The 25,899-nt window shown below is 41.4% G+C and overlaps 1 protein-coding gene across 11 annotated transcripts in view; it reads left to right on the top strand.

The window, feature by feature from the left end:
• The window catches only part of PATJ (PATJ crumbs cell polarity complex component), a 219,596-nt gene that overhangs the window by 126,967 nt on the left and 66,730 nt on the right, over positions 1-25,899 (top strand). For all 11 annotated transcript variants that reach the window (XM_073357497.1, XM_073357498.1, XM_073357502.1 and 8 more), the window contains 2 exons: positions 12,823-13,019; positions 22,852-22,943. In XM_073357497.1, the coding sequence (XP_073213598.1) occupies positions 12,823-13,019; positions 22,852-22,943 (289 nt within the window). The remainder of the gene's footprint in view (positions 1-12,822; positions 13,020-22,851; positions 22,944-25,899) is intronic.

Genomic DNA, 25,899 nt, shown 5'->3' with positions numbered 1-25,899 from the left:
CTGACCACAAGGCAATAGGTGATGTATCCAGTTAAGTCCATGGGTTCTGAATATATTGACGCTTTATTTTAAATCTCATTCATTTTCCTTTCCAAATGTCTTGTTTTATGACATCTAAGTAAACATTAATGAAATTGTTTTGTCCATCAGTAGCTTCAGTGGTTTTGAACACAATGAGCAGCGTTCTTTTTGAGATAAGGTTCATGGAGCTCTTTGCCTCCATGGAGTTGAATGTGCGGCTAGTGGAAAGATCAATGGTATAATGTGTTCATTGTTTGAATGTCAAGAGAATTTGGAGCCCCAGTTTGTTAAATTATGGCCTTTTTAATGTGCTCATTTAGGCTCTTGTAAATTGTAATCAGTAAATTAGATGTTGTCCTCACAGCATTAGGGTTAGTATTCCAGGGACTCCCTGCTCTTTCATTTCTTTTCTTTTTTTTATGTTTAAAGTGAAACTAAGCAGGGATTTAGTTGTTTGATATGCGAGATTGGTTCTATGTTGTGTACGCTAGCTGCATTCCGATGTTGATCAATGCTGAAAGAAGAACAATGAATGCAGTATTGCAGCCCAAGTAGAGCTATCCATGAAAAAACTATGGCTGTAACAATGTCTTGTATGATTTGATACAAATACAGAGGGATAAATGAGGCCATGAGAGAGTCTCCAAAAGAGAGTATGTGGTGTTAGTAGTTATCTGGAGCAGGGATTCAGAGATTGCAATATCACCTTCTGTATAAAAATGTAATTTGTCAGCACACGGCCCCCCTTCTCTTCTGTCCCACATGCCATGATTCAGCACCTTCTAAAACAAATAAATAAAATCTAGCTAGTAGCTCAATCATCAAGAACTTTTTTTTTCTTCCCCTTCCATCATCATCTTTCTAGATAGATTCTCTTTTATATCAGGAAAATACACATTTTTGGTGGGTGTGTTTGGGGGTGCGGGGGAGGAGGCAAGCTTCCCCCCTTTCTAATTTCAGCTCATTTAACTGGAGATGTAGATCCAGCTGCTCAGAGTTATAATATTTGTGAAGCAGCTCCCTGAACCTCTTGTGGGACTGTCATATATCTTTGAAACTTTACACTTTAAACAATCTCTTGTCTTCTTGCAGGATGATGGCTGTCTTTAAATAATGATACACTGTATTTGTTGCAATATTACAACACCAGAGTTCAAGTACTTTGGGTTGTAATTGGCTAGCCATATCTCCTACTATTTATTTTCTTATTTCTCCCCATTTAATGTACTAATATTTAGTGGAGCAGGAAAGCATTGTGACAGCATAATGGCATATTGTTTGAAAGCAATGGTCTTCCATTTCCAAGGCTTCTGTTTAAAATGCAATAATTATCTGCTAATATATCTGGGATATATTATTGCAGGATTGATTAGTAAAGAACTTGTTGGTGCTATGGTCCTATTTAATTGTATGTGTGTGTGTGTGTGTGTATATATATGTATATATAATATGTATTGGGAAAAAAACTCTGTAGATGCTGCACTAGCTGGCTAAATATTATTTGTAAGATGCATCTGCTGAAGTTTAGATAAGCTTATTGTTCATGGAATGTGGAAACAACTCCATACAGTGACAAAACAAAAAGAACTTAATACCTTGTGTGTAATGCAATAACCACAGAATTATAATTGCCTTGTGTAAAGTATCTGGTAATGAAGGCAGATAATAGAATTCTTGCAAATGCAAATGCTAACTGGCTCCCCAGTGCTAGGCAGAGAACTGAAAAGTGATACCAGCTGGAGGAAAAAGACATCTAAAAATGTATTAAAAAGAAGATGCCTTAGATGCATGTTTGTTTAGGTAAATACTTGTATAAATGATCTTACGAGAGTCTTATTAAGAGGCAAACTGAGAATACTAACAGAATGTTATAGGAAATCATGAAGAAACCCAAAGGATATTTGTATGCAGACTGGATAATGACAGCTCTGGGAATAGTGTGGCAGCATTTACACTACAATCACCTAGCACAGAGGACAGCCCTTTGAGGAGTATTTAAGGAGTGTTAATAGGTGGAGCTTGTAAAAGCCAATACTTCCTGTTATCCCCAATAGTGTAAGTATGCCCTGCTGAGCAGAGATTTAATTTTAAAAACAAAACAGAGTATGGTGTGGGTGTGTGTGTATTTTTACACATGCATGCATAAAAATTGCATTTACTGTAGCAGTATGTGATGCATGTGCCCTCTTACCAGGCTAAGATGAAAGGAGTACTTGTGGCACCTTAGAGACTAACCAATTTATTTGAGCATGAGCTTTCGTGAGCTACAGCTCACTTCATCGGATGCATACTGTGGAAACTGCAGCAGACTTTATATATACACAGAGAATATGAAACAATACCTCCTCCCACCCCACTGTCCTGCTGGTAATAGCTTATCTAAAGTGATCATCAGGTGGGCCATTTTCAGCACAAATCCAGGTTTTCTCACCCTCCACCCCCCACACACACACAAATTCACTCTCCTGCTGGTGATAGCCCATCCAAAGTGACAACTCTTTACACAATGTGCATGACAATCAAGTTGGGCTATTTCCTGCACAAATCCAGGTTTTCTCACATCCCCCCCACCCCCATACACACACAAACTCACTCTCCTGCTGGTAATAGCTCATCCAAACTGACCACTCTCCAAGTTTAAATCCAAGTTAAACCAGAACATCTGGGGGGGGGGGTAGGAAAAAACAAGAGGACACAGGCTACCTTGCATAATGACTTAGCCACTCCCAGTCTGTATTTAAGCCTAAATTAATAGTATCCAATTTGCAAATGAATTCCAATTCAGCAGTTTCTCGCTGGAGTCTGGATTTGAAGTTTTTTTGTTTTAAGATAGCAACCTTCATGTCTGTGATTGCGTGACCAGAGAGATTGAAGTGTTCTCCGACTGGTTTATGAATGTTATAATTCTTGACATCTGATTTGTGTCCATTTATTCTTTTACGTAGAGACTGTCCAGTTTGACCAATGTACATGGCAGAGGGGCATTGCTGGCACATGATGGCATATATCACATTGGTGGATGTGCAGGTGAACGAGCCTCTGATAGTGTGGCTGATGTTATTAGGCCCTGTGATGGTGTCCCCTGAATAGATATGTGGGCACAGTTGGCAACGGGCTTTGTTGCAAGGATAAGTTCCTGGGTTAGTGGTTCTGTTGTGTGCAATTACAGACATGAAGGCTTAAATACAGACTGGGAGTGGCTAAGTCATTATGCAAGGTAGCCTATTTCCCCTTGTTTTTTCCTCCTCCCCCCCCCCGACGTTCTGGTTAAACTTGGATTTATGCTGGAAATAGCCCACCTTGATTATCATACACATTGTAAGGAGAGTGGTCAGTTTGGATAAGCTATTACCAGCAGGAGAGTGAGTTTGTGTGTGTGGTTTTTGGAAAAAGGGGGGTGTGTGAGAAAACCTGGATTTGTGCTGGAAATGGCCTACCTTGATTATCATACACATTGTAAAGAGAAAAGGAGTACTTGTGGCACCTTAGAGACTAACCAATTTATTTGAGCATGAGCTTTCGTGAGCTACAGCTCACTTCATCGGATGCATACCGTGGCCACGGTATGCATCCGATGAAGTGAGCTGTAGCTCACGAAAGCTCATGCTCAAATAAATTGGTTAGTCTCTAAGGTGCCACAAGTACTCCTTTTCTTTTTGCGAATACAGACTAACACAGCTGTTACTCTGAAATTGTAAAGAGAGTGGTCACTTTGGATGGGCTATTACCAGCAGGAGAGTGAGTTTGGGGGGGGGGAAGGGTGAGAAAACCTGGATTTGTGCTGGAAATGGCCCAACTTGATTATCATACACATTGTAAGGAGAGTGATCACTTTAGATAAGCTATTACCAGCAGGAGAGTGGGGTGGGAGGAGGTATAGTTTCATGGTCTCTGTGTATATAATGTCTTCTGCAGTTTCCACAGTATGCATCCGATGAAGTGAGCTGTAGCTCATGAAAGCTTATGCTCAAATAAATTGGTTAGTCTCTAAGGTGCCACAAGTACTCCTTTTCTTTTTGCGAATACAGACTAACACGGCTGTTACTCTGAAACCTTTCTCCATAGAGTTTGATCCTGGAAAATTGCCCTCAACTTCCACTGGTTCAATGTGAGTTGAGGGTGCTCAGTACTTCGTAGGATCATCCCCCGATCCCCTAAATCAATCATAAAGATATGCACCAATTACACACTTAGATTCACAGACTATACCCCATGATCACCGATATCTGCCATACACTTCACAAAATTTATTTGTTAAACTCTATTCCTCCACAAACACCAATTCCAAAACAAATTAGCCTGTTAAAAAAAATACAGACTGCTAGCACTAGCAAATTAAATGGAAAATTATAGGTTTTGATTGTTACGTGTGTCTCAGCCTGACCATTAAAAAGAGAGATGAAATTTGACTAATCTGTTCTCACTCTCTTCCTCCTGTCAATAATACTTAAGGTTAAGATTTTGTCACGGGTATTTTTAATAAAGGCCATGGACAGATCATGGGCAATAAAAAAAAATTCACGAAAGCCTGCAACCTGTCCGTGACTTTTATTAAAAACACCCTGTGGGGTGGGGAGCTAACTGCTGGAGACCCACCAGGGGCTGACTGCTCCAACCCTGCAGCATTGACCAAGCCCGGCCACTGCTCCACCCTAGCCGCTGCTCTTGCAGCAACAGCTGACTGCTGTCAGCCAGCCGCTGCTCCTGCTCTGGCCCTGGGAGCTGATCCAGCAGCCCTGGGAGCTGATTCAGCCCCAGGGTCTGCTCCTGTGGTGGCAGCTGCTGCTTCTTCCCAGCCCTGGGGGCTGACCTGGCCCTGGCTACTGCTTCTGAGGCAGTGGCTACGGCTCCAGCCCTGGGCCCCCAACCGGCAGCTGCTCTTGTGACAGCAGCTATTGCATCTGCTCCGGTGGAGACTGACCCGACCCTGTCCACTGCTCTGGCAGCAACTACTCCAGCAGTAGGGGCAGATCGCCAGCCACTGCTCAGGCCACAACTCCAGCCCTGCTACTCCTCTTGGGTGGGGGGGGGCGACAGCTGTTCCAGCTCCGCTGTGGTAGGCTGAAGCCAAAGAAGTCACGGTATCTGTGACCTCTGTGACAAAATCAGATCCTTAATACTCCTTTAAATGCTCTAGCTTGAGGCTGAAGTTATGAGTTGCACTGTTACAGGGTGCAGGAAGACCAGTTGCTCAGTGTTATATCAGCAGAGTCTATTATTAGTAACTCTTAATTCTAAGCTTTGTCTGGACTGGTGGTTAAGACACACGACTGGAATTCAAGAGTAATAAAGTATCTATTTAACCTGGTCAGGAATTTCATAACAATAAACAAACCCTTTGGATAATACACAAATAAATATACAACACCAAAGTGCCTTATCAACACTAATTAATTAATAGTTCCGTAATTCACCTAAGGGTTGAGGCTTCCTACACCAACTGTACAGTTAGGAGAATTGAGGCCAGAGAGGATAAGTGAGCAGCAAAAAGGTCACAGAACAGAGCTGGGAATACAACCTCTATTTCCCTAACCCGGAGCCCTGTGCCCTAGCTGCTGGATTTCCTCATTCTATCAGTTGTGAGGCAGTAGACCTTGAGGATGATCAAAATCTTCTGTACTATTTACATAGAATTATAAAGATTATAAAAGTATAATTGATAAGTAATCAGCAAGGCCCATTCTGATTTTGCAGCCACAACACTGGCACGGAATACAGCATATCCAAGCAGGAGCCCAGGGCAGCCTGCAGTCAGGCCCTCTGCTCACTCAGTTGAGACTCTAACAGAGTGAATGGAAGGAACACGTTATAGCATAGCCCCTCCAATCGGTGCATGAGTACACAGACTCGGCGGGGGGAGAGGTTTGTTGCTGGAGTGACTTTATAAAACCAATACCTGTGTATGGAGTTCTATTCCGGAACTGAAAATAATTGATGTATTAAAGCAGATTGTACTTTAATTATAAATATTCTACTCAGCACCGTGAAACTGCAGCATACTGTACTTAAAAGCAGTGCTGGACTCCGAGAAGTGAATATACAAATAAAAATAGCACCTTTTTCTTGGTTCTGCTTATTCAGAGTCCTATTCACTTTTTAAAATGACAATAATATGTTTTACTCCTATTAGTACGGACTCCAGACCCCTAAGGAAAAAGTAACTAAACTTTATGTGGCTTATCATTGTTATTTACGAAGTTCCAACAGCAGGGCCAAATAGTGCTTCAAAGGTCAACCCCACAATGTTACTTAGCAGAGTAGAAGTAAATATGGTATGGTAAAGACAATAATAGGTCATTGCAGGAAGGAGCACAGAAGTGTTAAAAATTTCCTATTAAAGAGACTATTTCTTTTGTAAATGTTTTTCTCTCCCTGTTGCTGTGTGAAAAACCCACATACACCCACTTCCTTTGTGTGGGCTGGCCCCATCGTGAACTTACCATATCTATTTAGGAAGCAATCATTTGAAACAGTTTTCAGAGTAGCAGCCGTGTTCGTCTGCGTTCGCAAAAAGAACAGGAGGACTTGTGGCACCTTAGAGACTAACAAATTTATTTGAGCATAAACTTTTGTGAACTACAGCTCACTTCATCGGCGATGAAGAGTGAGTTTGTGTGTGTGGTTTTTGGAAGGGGGGGGGTGAGAAAACCTGGATTTGTGCTGGAAATGGCCCAACTTGATTATCATACACATTGTAAGGAGAAAAAAGAAAAGGAGTACTTGTGGCACCTTAGAGACTAACCAATTTATTTGAGCATAAGCTTTCGTGAGCTACAGCTCACTTCATCGGATGCATACCGTGGAAACTGCAGCAGACTTTATATATACACAGAAAATATGAAACAATACCTCCTCCCACCCCACTGTCCTGCTGGTAATAGCTTATCTAAAGTGATCATCAGGTGGGCCATTTTCAACACAAATCCAGGTTTTCTCACCCTCCACCCCCCCACACAAATTCACTCTCCTGCTGGTGATAGCCCATCCAAAGTGACAACTCTTTACACAATGTGCATGACAATCAAGTTGGGCTATTTCCTGCACAAATCCAGGTTCTCTCACATCCCCCCCACCCCCATACACACACAAACTCATAGAATCATAGAATATCAGGGTTGGAAGGGACCCCAGAAGGTCATCTAGTCCAACCCCCTGCTCCAAGCAGGACCAATTCCCAGTTAAATCATCCCAGCCAGGGCTTTGTCAAGCCTGACCTTAAAAACCTCTAAGGAAGGAGATTCTACCACCTCCCTAGGTAACGCATTCCAGTGTTTCACCACCCTCTTAGTGAAAAAGTTTTTCCTAATATCCAATCTAAACCTCCCCCACTGCAACTTGAGACCATTACTCCTCGTTCTGTCATCTGCTACCATTGAGAACAGTCTAGAGCCATCCTCTTTGGAACCCCCTTTCAGGTAGTTGAAAGCAGCTATCAAATCCCCCCTCATTCTTCTCTTCTGCAGGCTAAACAATCCCAGATCCCTCAGCCTCTCCTCATAACTCATGTGTTCCAGTCCCCTAATCATTTTTGTTGCCCTTTGCTGGACTCTCTCCAATTTATCCACATCCTTCTTGAAGTGTGGGGCCCAAAACTGGACACAGTACTCCAGATGAGGCCTCACCAATGTCGAATAGAGGGGAACGATCACGTCCCTCGATCTGCTCGCTATGCCCCTACTTATACATCCCAAAATGCCATTGGCCTTCTTGGCAACAAGGGCACACTGCTGACTCATATCCAGCTTCTTGTCCACTGTCACCCCTAGGTCCTTTTCCGCAGAACTGCTGCCTAGCCATTCGGTCCCTAGTCTGTAGCTGTGCATTGGGTTCTTCCGTCCTAAGTGCAGGACCCTGCACTTATCCTTATTGAACCTCATCAGATTTCTTTTGGCCCAATCCTCCAATTTGTCTAGGTCTTTCTGTATCCTATCCCTCCCCTCCAGCGTATCTACCACTCCTCCCAGTTTAGTATCATCCGCAAATTTGCTGAGAGTGCAATCCACACCATCCTCCAGATCATTTATGAAGATATTGAACAAAACTGGCCCCAGGACCGACCCTTGGAGTACTCCACTTGATACCGGCTGCCAACTAGATATGGAGCCATTGATCACTACCCGTTGAGCCCGACAATCTAGCCAGCTTTCTACCCACCTTGTAGTGCATTCATCCAGCCCATACTTCCTTAACTTGCTGACAAGAATACTGTGGGAGACCGTGTCAAAAGCTTTGCTAAAGTCAAGAAACAATACATCCACTGCTTTCCCTTCATCCACAGAACCAGTAATCTCATCATAAAAGGCGATTAGATTAGTCAGGCATGACCTTCCCTTGGTGAATCCATGCTGGCTGTTCCTGATCACTTTCCTCTCATGCAAGTGCTTCAGGATTGATTCTTTGAGGACCTGCTCCATGATTTTTCCAGGGACTGAAGTGAGGCTGACTGGCCTGTAGTTCCCAGGATCCTCCTTCTTCCCTTTTTTAAAGATTGGCACTACATTAGCCTTTTTCCAGTCATCCGGGACTTCCCCGGTTCGCCACGAGTTTTCAAAGATAATGGCCAATGGCTCTGCAATCACAGCCGCCAATTCCTTCAGCACTCTCGGATGCAACTCGTCCGGCCCCATGGACTTGTGCACGTCCAGCTTTTCTAAATAGTCCCTAACCACCTCTATCTCCACAGAGGGCTGGCCATCTCTTCCCCATTTTGTGATGCCCAGCGCAGCAGTCTGGGAGCTGACCTTGTTCGTGAAAACAGAGGCAAAAAAAGCATTGAGTACATTAGCTTTTTCCACATCCTCTGTCACTAAGTTGCCTCCCTCATTCAGTAAGGGGCCCACACATTCCTTGGCTTTCTTCTTGTTGCCAACATACCTGAAGAAACCCTTCTTGTTACTCTTGACATCTCTGGCTAGCTGCAGCTCCAGGTGCGATTTGGCCCTCCTGATAACATTCCTACATGCCCGAGCAATATTTTTATACTCTTCCCTGGTCATATGTCCAACCTTCCACTTCTTGTAAGCTTCTTTTTTATGTTTAAGATCCGCTAGGATTTCACCATTAAGCCAAGCTGGTCGCCTGCCATATTTACTATTCTTTCGACTCATTGGGATGGTTTGTCCCTGTAACCTCAACAGGGATTCCTTGAAATACAGCCAGCTCTCCTGGACTCCTTTCCCCTTCAACTCACTCTCCTGCTGGTAATAGCTCATCCAAACTGACCACTCTCCAAGTTTAAATCCAAGTTAAACCAGAACATCTGGGGGTGGGGTAGGAAAAAACAAGAGGACACAGGCTACCTTGCATAATGACTTAGCCACTCCCAGTCTGTATTTAAGCCTAAATTAATAGTATCCAATTTGCAAATGAATTCCAATTCAGCAGTTTCTCGTGGAGTCTGGATCTGAAGTTTTTTTGTTTTAAGATAGCGACCTTCATGTCTGTAATTGCATGACCAGAGAGATTGAAGTGTTCTCCGACTAGTTAATGAATGTTATAATTTTTGACATCTGATTTGTGTCCATTTATTCTTTTACATAGAGACTGTCCAGTTTGCCCAATGTACATGGCAGAGGGGCATTGCAGGCACATGATGGCATATATCACATTGGTGGATGTGCAGGTGAATGAGCCTCTGATAGTGTGGCTGATGTTATTAGGCCCTGTGATGGTGTCCCCACATTGTAAGGAGAGATTGTAAGGACCCACATGGTGTCCCCACATTGTAAGGAGAGTGATCACTTTAGATAAGCTATTACCAGCAGGAGAGTGGGGTGGGAGGAGGTATTGTTTCATGGTCTCTGTGTGTATATAATGTCTTCTGCAGTTTCCACAGTATGCATCCGATGAAGTGAGCTGTAGCTCACGAAAGCTTATGCTCAAATAAATTGGTTAGTCTCTACGGTGCCACAAGTACTCCTTTTCTTTCTATGGAGAAAGCTAGCTTTCTTTCTTTCTTACTCACTTTTTATTTTATCTCTCCACTACTCTTCCTGTTGCCATGGAAACATGCAGTAACAGTTAAATTGTACTGCTAATGTGCCTTTTCCTGTAGTAGAATGGTAATAGCTGATATTTGATCTAGCCCAAGTGCTGACTCAGGGACACAGTTGTACATATACTCTCCTCTACCCCTTTACTCTTTTTAACGGATAATGCATCAGTCTCATTCACCTTGTGCTTCTTAAAAGTGATATCCAGTCACAGTTAATTACTTCAATTTCCTTTTTTGATGCCATTGAAGTGTTGGAATTAGATGATGATATGAAACTGGCTTTAAAAACTGTGCTGAATTTGGAACAAAATGGCACAGAGCAATGAGAAGCTATGAGACTTATCTTTCTAAGAACAAGTTGTAGAAATCCATATGCTAGTCTGAGAGAACTACCCCATATTTTTCCCTTTGGAAAAATGTAAATAGAAAATTTCTCCAGCACATTCAATTATATAAATCTAACAATTCATTCCAACTAATTTTTAAAAGTGTCACAATTTGCTTTGTAGTGCTCCATCAAGCTGAATGGAAACTTGTTTTTTTTAAAAAAAAACCCATAATAGAAGCTCAAATTAAACATATACCTCAAATTTAAAAAAATTGTAAGAGGATCAAAAAAATACCACCATGGCTAAACAACAGCATTAAAAGAGGTGATTAGAGGCAAAAAGGCATCCTTTAAAAATTGGAAGTCAACTCCTACTGAGGAAAGTAGAAAGAAGCATAAATTTTGGCAAGTCAAAGTATAATTAGGCAGGCCAAAAAAGAATTTGAAGAGCAACTAGCAAAAGACTCAAAAACTAACAGCAAAAATATTAAGTATATCAGAAGCAGGAAGCCTGCCAAACAATCAATGGGGCCACTGAACGATCGAGGTGCTGAAGGAGCACTCGAGGAAAAGAAGGCCATTGTGGAGAAGCAAAATGAATTCTTTACATTGCTCTTCACTGCAGAGGCTTTGAGGGGGATTCCCAGAGCTGAGCTGTTCTTTTTAGGAACTGTCTCATATTGAGGGCAATAAAAGAGGTTTTGGAACAAATTGAAAAATTAAACAGTCATAAGTCACCAGGACCAGATATACAGAACTACTAACTGTGGTATGTAACCTATCACTTAAATCAGCCTCTTTACCAGATTACTGGAGGATAGCTAATATGACGCTAATTTTTTTGAAGGCTCCAGAAGCGATCCTGTCAATTACAGGCTGGTAAGCCTAACTTCAGTACCAGGCAAACTGGTTCAAACTATAGCAAAGAACAGAATTGTCAGGTGCATAGATAAACAGTTTGTTGGGGAAAAGTCAACACAGCTCTTGTAAAGGGAAATCATGACTCACTAATCTATTACAGTTCTCTGAGGGGGGCAACAAACATATGGACAAGGGTGATCCAGTGTATATAGTGTACTTGGACTTTCCAAAGGCCATGGACAAGGTCCTTCACCAAAGGCTCTAAGCAAACTAAGCAGTCTTGGGGTAAGAGGGAAGGTCCTCTCATGGATCAGTAACTGGTTAAAAGGCAGGAAACAAAGGGTAGAAATGAATGGTCAGTTTTCATAATGGAGAGAGGTAAATAGTAGTGTCCCCCAGGGATCTGTATTGGGACCAGTTCTGTTAATCATATTTGTAAATGATCTGGAAAAATGGGTAAACAGTGAGGTGGCAAAGTTTCCAGACCATATAAAATTACTCAAGATCGTTGAGTCCAAAACAGACTGAAGAATTACAAAGGGATCTCACAAAACTGTGTGATTGGGCATATAAAATGGAATGTTGATAAATGCAAAGTAATGCATATTGGAAAACATAATCGCAATTATACATACAAAATGATGTTTTGTAAATTAGCTGTTACCACTTAAGAAAGAGATCTTGGAGTCATTGTGGATAGTTCTCTGAAAACATCTGCTCAATGTGCAGTAGCAGTCAAAAAAGCTAACCGTGTTAGGAACTATGAGGAAAGAGATAGCTAATAGGATGGTAAACAACATAATGCCACTATATAAATCCATGGTACGTCCACACTTTGAATACTGTATGCAGTTCTGGTTAAAGCTATATTAAAAATGGAAAAGATACAGAGAAGGGCAACAAAAATGATTAAGGGTATGAAACAGCTTCCATATGAGGAGAGATTTAAAAGACTGGGACTTTTCAGCTTGGAAAAGAGACAACTGATGGGGGATGTCATGGAGGTCTATAGAATCATGACTAATGTGTAGAAAATGAATAAGGAAGCGTTATTTACACCTTCACATGACACAAGAACTGTGGGTCACCCAATGAAATTAATAGGCAACCCGTTTAAAGCTAACAAAAGGAAGTAACTGGTTCTTCACACAATGCACAGTCAACCTGTGGAACTTGTTGCCAGGGGATGTTGTGAAGGCCAAAACCATAACTGGGTTCAAAAACGAATTGTATAAATTCACGAAGGATAGTTCCATCAATGGCTATTAGCTAAGACTGTCACAGGTGCAACCCCATGCTCTGGGTATCCCTAAGTTCCTGACTGCTAGATGCTGGGACTGGACAATAGGGTATGGATCACTTGATAATTGCTCTGTTCTGTTCACTTCCCTTTGAAGCATCTGGCATTGGCCACTGTCGGAAGACAGGATACTGGGCAAGAGGGACCATTGGTCTGACCCAGTATGGCCGTTCTTATGTTCTAATTTCCATGCTGGGAACCCCAAATGCCAGAAACCCATAGTGATGCTGAGAGTCAGGTAATGTGTAGCGTACCTAGATGTGTTCACAGTCAGCTGCATATAATTTTATTTTGTGTTTGTTTTATTCTATTTTTCAGAGAAGATCCGACAAAGATATGCAGATCTGCCAGGGGAGTTGCACATTATTGAGCTTGAGAAAGATACGAATGGGCTTGGACTCAGCCTTGCTGGCAACAAGGACAGGTCTCGTATGAGCATTTTCATAGTTGGCATCAATCCAGATGGACCTGCAGGAAGAGATGGAAGAATGCACATTGGTGATGAACTTTTAGAGGTAAATGATTCCTTTGGCTATATGATAGGGTTGGTGTCGAGAGGGAAGAAAGCCTGTGAACCTAGTAATGAAATACAAAATAAAGATTTGGTGCCAGTTCATGGAACTGTGGTGACTTATGTCAGCTGAGGAACAAAGAAACAGAAGAAGGTATTAAGATGAATGGAAAATGGGTAACATTCACTATGCAGATGAGACAATGCTGTTGGCTGATTCAGAAGGTCTGATGAAGTTAGTGGAGGTTATATGTGAATATGACCAAGAATATGGGTTAGAGTTGAATGTGGACAAGATAAAAACTATGGTGGTATCCAATGATCCTGTGATATTCCAGTGAACAACATAGTCATACAGCAAGTGAGAAATTATTGCTACTTAGGAAGTATTACAGAAGATGGAAAATCAAATATTGAGGTCAGCACCAGAATAGCAAGAGTGAATTCTTGAATAAACATCTAATGAGGCCTGGTCTACACTGGTGGGGGGATCGTTCTAAGATACGCAACTTCAGCTATGAGAATAGTGTAGCTGAAGTCAACGTATCTTAGATTGACTTAGAATCACTTACTTCATGTCCTCGCAGTGCGGGATCAACGGCTGCCACTCCCCCATCAACTCCGCTTCCGCCTCTCGCCGTGGTGGAGTTCTGGAGTCGACGGCAGAGCGATCGGGGATCGATTTATCCATCTACACTAGACGCGATAAATCGATCCCCGATAGATCGATCACTACCTGCCGATCCGGAGGGTAGAGTAGACATGACCTGAGAAAGGGACGTAACTTCTGACTGTTTAAAAACTTATATATGGTCTGTGTTAAATTATGGCTGTGAAACATGGACTTTCAAACAATAATAAAGAAACTACAATCCTTCAAATTATGGTGGTGTAGAAGAATTCTACAAATATCATGGATAGACCAGTAACCAATGAAAAAGTATTGGAGATGACTGGAACTCAACGAAAGTTAGAGATCTTATGAAAAGAAAGTTTTGATTTTCGGGCATATTTTAGGAGGTTCAGCGGATGATGCGTGTTTATTGACACTGGCCGAGAAAGTTGATGGCAGGAGAATTTGAGGCAGAAAAGGTATGTCTTGGATGGATGATATGATATCCTGGGTGTGTCAAAAGAGCTATTAATCCACAAAGGGATTAGCAGAGGACCATACAGAATGGGGTACCATGTCTACAAACCTCCAGTGATGCAGGTGTCACATAAGAGGAATAGGATGATTGATAAAAGTGTTTTCAGTGAAGAACAAAAATCACATATCTACTTGCTTATGAAAACTGATGTCAATGCAGTCTGTGCTTTCAGAATATTCACAAACTATGGTTACGGAGGGACTACTGAAAAGCAGGTGAGAGAATAGCACAGCTATCCTTGTATTGCATATATTGTTTCATGGAAAAAATCAGTTTACATATAAAATAAGATGAGTCTTGCCTTTTGTAGTTGTCAGGGTTTCCTTCCTTTCCAACTGATAAGAAAATACAATTTCATATTGTGATCCATTTTACTCAGTTGTTAGAATTTAAAACATTCTTTCTTTTTCCTTTCTTTCTTTCTCTTTCTTGTTGTCTGGTGCAAACTAACCCACAGACCAAGTTATTCTATCAGCAAATAAAGCATTTCATCATCTTTTCGCCTCCACCCCTTTTCATCTTCCTGTTTGAAACACATTTTAAACCTTTTGACCTGATATTTGACTACTGCAGAGTGGCACTTAGTACTGAGGGTCTTTTGCTATTCCTGCAGTGGTTCCCACATCATAACTGCTTTACAGGTTTGAAAAAATCATTCATCCCTGTGGATGTTTCTCTTCTGAAGAAGCTTTCACTGAAGAGTAGGTGTGTACTGACCTACTGGACTCAGTGGGAAGCGATGTTGGGTCTTTCAGCAATTCTGTCTCTGTGTTGTATGAGTACCGAATATTTTCTCTCATTTCTTAACCTGAAAAGGAGAAGTCTGACTGTCTGGAGATGCCTTGGGAACACTTAGAATTATCTAAAGATTTGTCAGTGTCTAATTATAGGTTTTCAATGCCCATGAAGTGTAAAAGGCTTGTTTTGAAATAAAGTATCACTGTATGAAATTTATCTCTGTTAGGGTGATAAATTGTGTTTAAAGACTCTGTCTCTTGCTGAAATAATGACAGGCAAATTGCCCTTTCCTGCAAATTCCTGTTGGTCCATGCTTCAGTGACTATAGAATCATAGGGTTAGAAGGGACCGCAAGGGTCATCTAATCTAACCCCTTGTCAAGATGCAGGATTTGTTGTGTTATAACTTTCCAGGGACCGCTACATTTTACAGAAATGTTAAAAGGCCATTTGTCATCCTTTCTCACTCTTGAGCCCTAAAGAAAAGCTAATACTTTAGGCTTTGCTCGCTAAAGTCTAGTAACTACCCACGCCTGTATTCTTTACTGACTCTCAACTCAGGCAGAACTGTCATTGATATCAGTGGGTTTGTGGTTCAGACAAAGAACTGGGGGAAAGATGGTTTCTATTAGTGGGTCTGGCACAGACTTCCTGGGTGGTCTTTTTCATCTCCATCAACTTCTTGGTGCCTCAGTTTCTCCATCTATAAAAGGTGGGTAATAATACTTCCCTACCACACAAGAGTGTTACAAAGCTAAAATGATTAGTGCTTGTGAAATGCTTTGACCTCCTCAGATGAAGCAGGGGAAACTAGAATGAGCATTAAAACTTAAGTCTGAGAGATGGAAATGCATGATGAGATTGCAAGTTATTGTTTGTTTATTATGGGAGTTTGTACTTTGGCAGGAATGTAGATTCTGAAATGTACAAAGAATTAAAGATGAGTTGAAGTAGACTGATAAATCTCTGGTGTGTACCAGCCCAAACAAAATGGACCCACAAATAGAGTAGGTGTTTTGCTGCCCAGAGATCACTGGTCAGGGTAGTTTTGTATGCTAGCTCACTGAACCTTGGAGGACTTTTACACCAATATGCTTGCACAGATAGGGGGAGCCTCTGAGGTTTTCTCCTGGCTCCTAAATTATTCCCGGTGTCATATAATCCTTCTAACCATAGGTACTACTGTCCTTGAGAGATGGGCCATGTTTCAATTCTGGTGAATTTTATAAATATTTATTTTTCAGTGTTACTTAGTAGATTTTTGGAGGGTTTGGGATTTGCATATGTGCTGTATGGTTGCAAGTTGCAAAAGAACTTGGTATTGGCCTAAATCTGCTCCCAGTGAAGTCTGCGAAAGAATTCACAATTTCTGCAGTGGAGGAAGAGTAGACCAGTGCTCACCATTTCTGAAAGTGCCGTCCTGTAACAGAACAAACCATGTCCACAGGCCTATAAGTAAATGCCACCTTTAATTTATAGTATAGTATAATTTAAAGAACATTAAGATTGCAAAGTCAAGCAGTCAAAAGTTAGGAAATGCCAGAATTAAAATTCCCTGTGCAATCTTCATTCAATCACCATTGTGTGTATGTGTTATGATGTGGTCTTTAATTACATGTTCACATTCTATTTTTCCCATAGGACCCATGCCTCTTTCAGTGCACAGCATGGACAAGGCTCATTTAATGAGAAACTGCTCAATATTTTGTCACACCTTCATTGTTCAGTGCATGGCCTCCTGCCTTATTTATTCCATACTATTTATGGAAACATTGTTAGTTTCCTCCTGGGCTTTTTTATGGACTTTGCTATGGCACTTGTCACTTACAGTATCTGAATGCTTCACAACCATTAATGAATTTGTCTTTACAGCACCCCTGTCAGGTAGGGAAATATCTTTTACCCGTCATGTGACAGATGGGGGAACTGAGGCACAGAGAGAGAGAGTACCATCAAAAACGCCCACTGTTGTCGTGCCCGATTTGAGACGACTAGCACCTGATTTTTTCAGGGTACTTAGCTTTATATACCACTTCATGTGTTCAAAGCACAGCACCCATCGACTCCAGCTGCAGCTCTGAGTGCCCAAGTTTTCTGCAAATCTGACCCCAAGGTCTCAAGCAGGGCACACAGTTCGTGAACAACTGTGAAAAGTTCGGTTTAAATGACTTGCCGAGCATCATGCAGATAGTTTTGGGCAGAGGCAGGGACAGAATCAGTTCTCTGGTTCAGCAGTCAGTTGCCTTCACCAAGAGACCGTGCTTTCTCTTCCTGCACCCCCCTGCCTTATTCACGATGTATCTCCAAGCTTCTGCCACAAATGACAGAGGTGCCTAAAGACAACAGCCTTCTTCCTTGCTGCTGGGCATCCATGCCAGAGGTGTCCCAAGAAATATGAGGGGAAAAATCACCTAGGTTCCCTGTAAGCTGCATGGCCACATAGCAGGCTATTTAGGGCCGCACAGGTCCCCCAGCCCAGCCGCTCTGAAGCTGTCGGGGAGAGGGGCCCCTCCCCTAGTCTGGCCCAGCCATGCCAGAGCTGCCGTGACCGGGGAGAGGAGCCCCAGCCCAGCTGCGCTGGAGCTGCTGTGGCAGGGAGAGGCACCATTTCCGCCCCCAGCCCAGATGCTGTTGTGGGGAAAGACACCTGTGGGGGAGTTCTCTCTCCTCACCGGAGCCCTGGGCCAGCCTGGACTCCAAACTCCTCATCCCCAGCCAGAGCCTGTACCCCAGCCAGAGCCTCCTCAGCCCCCCCAACCCTCTGCCCTAGCCCTGAGCCCCCTCCTGCACCCCAATCCCCTCATCCCTGACCCCACCCCAGAACCCACACCCACAGCTGGAGCCCTCTCTGCCCCACCCCCTGCACTGCCCGTGCCCTGAGCCCCCTCCCACAGGTTCCTTTTACCTTTAACTATAGAGAGTTTTTAGAAGGAAAAAACCAGTCTTTTACATGGAATTAAAGATGGTTATAGTTGATCTTTTGGAGGGAAAGAGAATAAGTTAGTTGAAATGGGCTGGAGCTGTTGCTGAAGTCCAGTCCTGCTTTCTAGAAAATGAAACACTACAAAAACACACAAAAGGGGAAAGAAAAGAACAGCAAAGATAGAAAATGCAGCTTCTGTCTCTGATGTGGACTCTCACTTGCTGCTTCATTGCTGGAAAAACTCCAACACAGCACAGTCTTATCAGCCACTCTGAGACCTGGCAAACTTGTTCCAGTGATTGGGCTATTTTGGGCATTGCTTTTAGTTGCCTTTCTGGTCACAGGCTTACAGCTGTGTTGCAAACAAAAACTTTTTTTAATGGATGGCTAAGCCAGATACTTATTAAACAAAGGGGAAAAAGAGAAGAAGTAAGGTGAAGAGGAAAAAGGATGTCTGGGAGAAAGTGGGGTTGGCCAGTTCCATTGGAGGTAGTGATGTCATCTGAGTCCCTCTCTCTGGCCCAGTCTCTCAGGATCAGAACAACAATGGCCAAACAGTGTTGGAGTCTCAGGAGATGGTGGGAGTGGGAGCCATGGTGGTAAAGCTTGCTGCAGTGGTTGTTGGTAGACAGCTTATTCTTCTGCTGCTGTTTGATTTTCTTTTAAATCATTCCTTTTAAGACCCCAAAAGGGAATGATGGATGAAACGCGTTATTTTGTCAGTCAATTAGACCTAATTTCTGATGCACCAATTTTGGTTTGATTTTCAGTTCTACCCATTTTGAGTTTACCAGGCATGATTTTAACACAGTCCTTGAATTATATCACTAGGCCTTTTTCTTCAGTCTAACCTAGATTTTATCTCCCTTTTACATAATATTCATTGTTTAATGTTATTGTGACATCTTATAAACTTTCACTTACCGCTTACAGTTAGGATAAATTTATAGGCCCAATTATTACAACAGTTCCTATCACAGCTATGTGGTAAAGAGAATATTCTTATATTAATACCCACTTTTAATGTCTTTTCACTTCTTTATATCAAAGTACGAGGGGCGGAAGTTCCTCTGATTTTTTTTTTTTCTGGGTTATAAACTTCCATGTCATTTACAGATTTAAGCAAGTACATGCGAGATACTACTTAAGCTTATAAAACCATCAGATAAAACTTCAGTTGCCCAAATCTATAGTATGTTGCTATGTACTGGATGCTGGTTGGACTCAGCAAGCACGTCATAAAACAACATAACTATTGCCTTAGTGACAGAATAAAAACCTGTGCCTACTGACCTGATAACAACATCATAACCAGGTGATGACATAATTTCTTCCCTCTCTGTGAAGTCCTGATCTTTTCAAGAAGACATGTTTTTAAAAACAAACACAAAAAAAACCCTTATAGAGAGCCCACTGAGTCATTATGTTCATATCTACTTAGTTTCTTTTCCTTTTCCTCTTTTTCTTTCTTTTTTTTTTCAAGGGATAATGGAACTTTCTGAAGTTATTGTTAAGCATCTCAGCAAAAGAAAACATTTAACATAAGCAAACTGTAATGCAGAAAATCAAACATAGTTTCCAAGTAGCTGTCTATGGGTTTTGATTCCCACAAAATAAAGTAAATATCCTAACGTATTTTGTGGTGCTGACATGTCTCCCATTGAAAATAAGAAAAGATTTCAAAATGGTGCCCCTCGTGAAATTCTAGATATTCTCTTGCAGTTCCATTTCTGTAGGATTTTCTATAATCCTTCATCACTGGGGTATCTGAGCAGCTAACATGATAAATTTTCTTTCCAAAAGAAACCCTTTCCTTTAAAAAAAAAAAAAAAAAATCAATCAATTTAGGCTGTCACTGAAGAATAACTACATGGGATAGCTGAAAACCTCAAGGGAAATATATTGCTTTGACTACATTTTCATTTTTGTATAATTAAAATAATTGTAACTTACGGACCTAACTCCAGCTAATTAAATTTTGGACTCTGATACATTTGCAAAGTAGGATTAATTTAACCAGTGTAAAAAATACAAATTCTAATCTAAGTAGGCAGTTAAGAAAAATTGATGGCAATTCAACTAAATCCAAACTATTTGTAAAACAGATATAATATCCCTAGTGAATAATTTCTTTTAAATTGAGAAAAAACATAAGACAAATTTATCACAAGTTAATAATATGCTAATTTGAACTCTGAATCTCTTTGTGGAAGTATTCCCTTTTTGCCAATTTCTTAAACTTTACCTTTGAGTTTAGGATACCACCTCTAGAACTGTATCTCCTTGTATGGTAATTGCAAATAATAATAACTTTGAAGCTCTTCAAACTTTAGGGTAGTGTTATTTCCTTCGTGCCTGATCCTTTCATGTTCTGTATACCTCAAACTGCTATTGACCTCAGAGGGACTCTGGAGTATACAAGGCAAGCAGAATCAGATCTTACTATGCAAATAGATATATATATTTGGGCACTCCCAAATATCAAACTTTTAAAAAGGTGGTGAGGAAATGAAGGGGTGGGGGTTGGGGAGGAAATAAGGAATATATTTTGCAGGAGTATTTGTAAAATATGGATATGATTGCCATACAATTTGTTGCTGGATTACTTTAACCATTTGAAGAATATTCACTTGTTGATTCCTCCTTGAAAAATAACCCCAACAGCAAAAACTGAATGTCTTTTAAAATGTATCGTGGGTTTTTGTTGTCCTCAGATGGAGAAAAGAGTCAGCACCATGTGACTAGCAAGTGCAACTTGACCACTCTTGACCTGTAGGCCATAGTTTAGGATCAGCTGTTAAAAGCTGTGTTAGAAGTCGTGTTTAGATAACTTTTCTCATGCTGAATTTTTTTAGAACTTGCTATAAAGGATCATTCATTTGACTCTGAACACCAGACATTGTTTATTTTCTTTATTTAACAAAGGTTTGAGCAGTGTAGGAATTCTGTCTCATTTGTATTGAGTGATGGAAATAGCCGCTAGTATTGGCCAAACAACTACAATACCCACCTGCAGAAGTAAAGAAACAGATTGATAGAGCCAGAAGAGTTCCCAGAAGTTACCTACTACAGGACAGGCCTAACAAAGAAAATAACAGAACGCCACTAGCCGTCACCTTCAGCCCCCAACTAAAACCCCTCCAACACATTATTAAGGATCTACAACCTATCCTAAAGGATGACCCAACACTCTCACAAATCTTGGGAGACAGGCCAGTCCTTGCTTACAGACAGCCCCGCAACCTGAAGCAAATACTCACCAACAACCACATACCACACAACAGAACCACTAACCCAGGAACTTATCCTTGCAACAAAACCCGTTGCCAATTGTGCTCACATATCTATTCAGGGGACACCATCACAGGGCCTAATAACATCAGCCACACTATCAGAGGCTTGTTCACCTGCACATCCACCAATGTGATATATGCCATCATGTGCCAGCAATGCCCCTCTGCCATGTACATTGGTCAAACTGGACAGTCTCTACGTAAAAGAATAAATGGACACAAATCAGATGTCAAGAATTATAACATTCATAAACTAGTCGGAGAACACTTCAATCTCTCTGGTCACGCAATCACAGACATGAAGGTCGCTAACTTAAAACAAAAAAACTTCAAATCCAGACTCCAGCGAGAAACTGCTGAATTGGAATTCATTTGCAAATTGGATACTATTAATTTAGGCTTAACTAGAGACTGGGAGTGGCTAAGTCATTATGCAAGGTAGCCTATTTCCTCTTGTTTTTTCCTTCCCTCCCCCAGATGTTCTGGTTTAACTTGGATTTAAACTTGGAGAGTGGTCAGTTTGGATGAGCTATTACCAGCAGGAGAGTGAGTTTGGGTGTGTGGTTTTTGGGAGGGGGGTGAGGGGGTGAGAGAACCTGGATTTGTGCAGGAAATGGCCCAACTTGATTATCATGCACATTGTGTAGAGAGTTGTCACTTTGGATGGGCTATCACCAGCAGGAGAGTGAATTTGTGTGGGGGGGTGGAGGGTGAGAAAACCTGGATTTGTGCAGGAAATGGCCCACCTGATGATCACTTTAGATAAGCTATTACCAGCTGGACAGTGGGGTGGGAGGAGGTATTTTTTCATATTCTCTGTGTATATATAAAGTCTGCAGTTTCCACGGCATGCATCCGATGAAGTGAGCTGTAGCTCACGAAAGCTCATGCTCAAATAAATTGGTTAGTCTCTAAGGTGCCACAAGTACTCCTTTTCTTTTTGCGAATACAGACTAACACGGCTGTTACTCTGAAACCTTAATTAAGTATGAGGTTGCTAATTTCTTGTATTAAGCATTATGCAATATGTTAATCATTTTACAGCTCTCCTGGAATACTTTGAGCTTGGCAATATTAACTCAATATAAAAATATATATATTGCTTTGAAAATAAGAGTGACTAAACTGTTGAAAATTAACATTTTTCTCAGTCTTAAAGCTACACCTTCATGGTCTATCTTGAAGTCATGATGGAAAAATAGGGTATTCTTCAAAAAAATTCAATACCTATTTTTTCCATAAGAGAAATGATAGAAAAGCTAAATCAGTATTATAAAGTGTTACCTCTGAATTCAATATCACATCCTGCCCTCCTCCTGCACATGAACTGATGGCAGGATAATAGCGTGGACTGTCCAAATCAAAAGTGAGTACACTGACAGAGGTTAGCATTGTTTACTTTCTCCTGTTTGCTTTTTCATATACTATTTTACCACAGTGCATTTGTGCTTGAAACCTCTTCCGGCATACTGATGTGTCTTCCTGAAAGTAAAGTAAAAATGTAATGTGCGATGCTGCTTTGCCTATTTTTAATATCCTCATAGGCAATGGGATTTATATTTCATGCGCCCCTCATTTCTCTTTATCGTTTGATCTTCCTTTTAGCTTGTCATCATCTTTGAAGTGTTGGATTACCCACTATAATTAAATTCAAAACAATACATATTTAGCTTTAGTTTTAATTAAATACATCTGTACATGAACCAGTTTTTTTCCCCATTCTTTTTAACAGATAAACAATCAGATATTGTATGGAAGAAGCCACCAAAATGCCTCTGCAATAATTAAGACTGCTCCGTCAAAGGTCAAGTTGGTTTTCATACGGTAAGACCAGTTCTCATCAAAACATCTAATTGTAGTTGAGCCTTTACATTAATAGCCTCATTTTCAGAGATGCTGAGCCCCTTTGATTCCCTTTGAAATAAGATAATCTTTTTCTTAACCACGTTTCTGAGCATTGTTGAGAAGATCTCTGTAATGTTGTTTAAAATCTCTTTCCAAGGATAACTGTGATGGCCTGCTCACCCTCTGGTGAACAGGTGACAGAGATGCTTAGAGACTGTTTATCTGGTACCTTTTGCTGCCACCATTATGCACAACAAGTATTCACTCCTTCTCTCTTAGATTTAGTTTTAAAAGGTTTTAGTCATTTCTCCCTAGGAACTGGAAATACACTCTAGCATGTGGAAATTATTAGGTAGCATCACTTATAACTTAGTAGCACATATCCGATTTAGTCTTAGAGTTAGTAAAAACAAAGCATCTTATTTATTACACTAAGGACAACTATAATCTAACATGGAACTGGAAGCTTTAAAGAAATAGTTTTATACACAGAAACTGCTCATCTTATCAGGTCTATGTAACTCTACCTTGAGCGTCTTAATTATTTACAAATATACATACATACTGTGCCAGGACCTGCGGGCCCGTTACTTCCTCTGAGACTCTGCCCTCCAAAGCCCACCTCAATCTACCTATGTGGGGCTAGGGATACCAAGCTGAGCTCTCTTCAGGTTTCCTCCTCAGAGTTCTGCTAACCCTTCTTAAGTGAGCTACCCTCTCCAGGCAAGTCTATCCAGACCTTCTGTCTGACCCTCCAACTCCCTGTTCCCTGTGACTTCTCAGACCTCCCTCCTCAAGATCCACTCTCCAAATGTCACCTTGACCAACTTCCCACGCCTCCTGAGGTTCCACCCTCTGGTGATGTCACTGCAGATGATGTCACCAGCCTCAGCAGTTCCTTAAAAATAACTTTGTGGAAGTCTGAGAGATGCAGGGGGCAGTTCACACCTCTTAGAGCTATGGTTTCAAGCTGCCTGCAGACACAGACGTCATTGCATCATTCATGGTTTCATGCTTTCTTCTGCAGCTATCAGGTCTAGAAATTATTAAAAAATTAATACTAAGATTCTGATGTTGTCAAATGTTTATGTTGCATATTCACATGCCTGTGTCTTAATCTGACCTGGTTGGGAAGGGAAATGCTCTGATGAGTTTTCTTTCTCTTGAAATCACTCCCTGAGCTTCTGTAGGACTCTCTGGTTTGGCTTGGCCTGCGACAAACCCATAGAAAATTAACCAGTTCCTATGCAGAATGGCTAATTTCTAGGGTTTATATATATAAGCCACAAAGGGATACTGGAGGAGGATGGGTTTGGCCACTGGGAGGAAAGACCAGGTTAGGCTGTCTGCGATGAGTTCCAGTCAGCTCTCAGGAGGGGTTAGGCAGTTGACCTTACTGTTAAAAATAAAGAGAACTTTTCATGGAACCCAGAAAAGTTCAGTCTTGAAGAGAGAGCCACTTGGGGAGAGTGGGCAGGTGGGAGTATGAGGCTTCTTGCTTCATATGGGAAGTGACTTCTTCTAAGAGTGCTTTTTGGATGGAATGGCTCATTTTTAAAGAGGGATGTGGTAAATGGACTCAAGGAGGGAACAAAGGCCACCTTTGTGGTGGTTATGTGGGGAGGGAATGAGATACTGCAGTGCACCATGTATCTTTCAGTTCCTAAGGATCAAAGATGGGTGTATTTCTTATTTTTAGATCTGCTCAGGAACTGAAATTTCTGTCCTGCAGAAACACTTGCATTTGGGGGGGGATTCCAGATCAGATCAAACAGTGAGATATGTGCGATTTTCACTGGGAGGGACATTTTCAAAAAAATTCTTTTTGGAAGGACCAAGATGAACTGTTCAAAAATTTCTGGTCCCAGCTCTCCAGCCTCCCCAGCTCTGCAGCAGCCAGTGAGCCCAGGTTGCCAAGGAACTGGGGAGGTGTGTGAAGAAGCTGTTAGGAAACCAGTGAAACCTGCTTGGTTTCCCTCAAAAGATTTATCAGAATCAACACTTTCCTGTGGAACCTTTTGATTTTTGCCACTGGACCAAACATTTTTGCCATGTTCCACCGGAAAATTTCTGACCAGATGTACTTCTATTCTATTCTAAGCAGGAAAACATTCTCTATATTATTTTGGCTGTAAATGTATTAAGACATCCTAACTTCCTCCACCATAGTCCCAGCCTAATTAGAGCTGCCATTGTTCTAATTTGGGGACGGGGGAGGGCTTCTGCTTGTATCATTAGAGTGAGGACTGTCCCTTGCACACAGTTTTGGCTGTATACACTTTAATACTCAGGAATGAGTAATTTAGGACAAATGTGTGTAGTCTAGTTGTGGCTTGCCTCGTTTAATTATGCCCATACCAATTGGTTACATGGACTTCTAACCCATATATATTTGTGTGGCATATACTAGAATTTATATAATTTATTCATAAATACCTATTATTGATGTATAACCATGTGTGTGTTTGTGTGTTTATACTCACACATCTGTCTGTGAGGCACAGTACACACAAATATAATGGAAGAGCTGTGTTAGTGCAATGAAGAATGAGTTGCCGTACTTGGCAGTGCAGAGGATTCAGGGGTGATTAATGACTTTGCCTGCAGCTCTTGTGTTACTTCCCCTAGCTATTGAAAATTAAATGTCACATACAACAACTCACTCTCCATAAGTTAATTGCATGTGGAATGTGTGTCTGGTGTGAAAGCTCCAGAGGCTGAAGCAGAACACACGAAACTGAACCCCAGAACTAGATATAGTGCAGGCTGTCAGGCCGTCTCTCTGAAGAGCAGATTGCTTGCAAAATCTGCCACAGTCTGCCACCAGACACACTTTTCTTTTAACTTTCTGTAATTAAAAATATCACAAGGCTCCTAATAAAGGTAGCTCACTTGCTGTGGAGTCTCTTTGGACATGAAAATTTCTAGTATGTGT

Source organism: Lepidochelys kempii, chromosome 8, assembly GCF_965140265.1.
Source record: "Lepidochelys kempii isolate rLepKem1 chromosome 8, rLepKem1.hap2, whole genome shotgun sequence".
Lineage (NCBI taxonomy): Eukaryota > Metazoa > Chordata > Testudines > Cheloniidae > Lepidochelys > Lepidochelys kempii.
The sequence above is the reverse complement of the archived record's forward strand: the minus strand, read 5'-3'. Positions and strand labels throughout refer to the sequence as shown.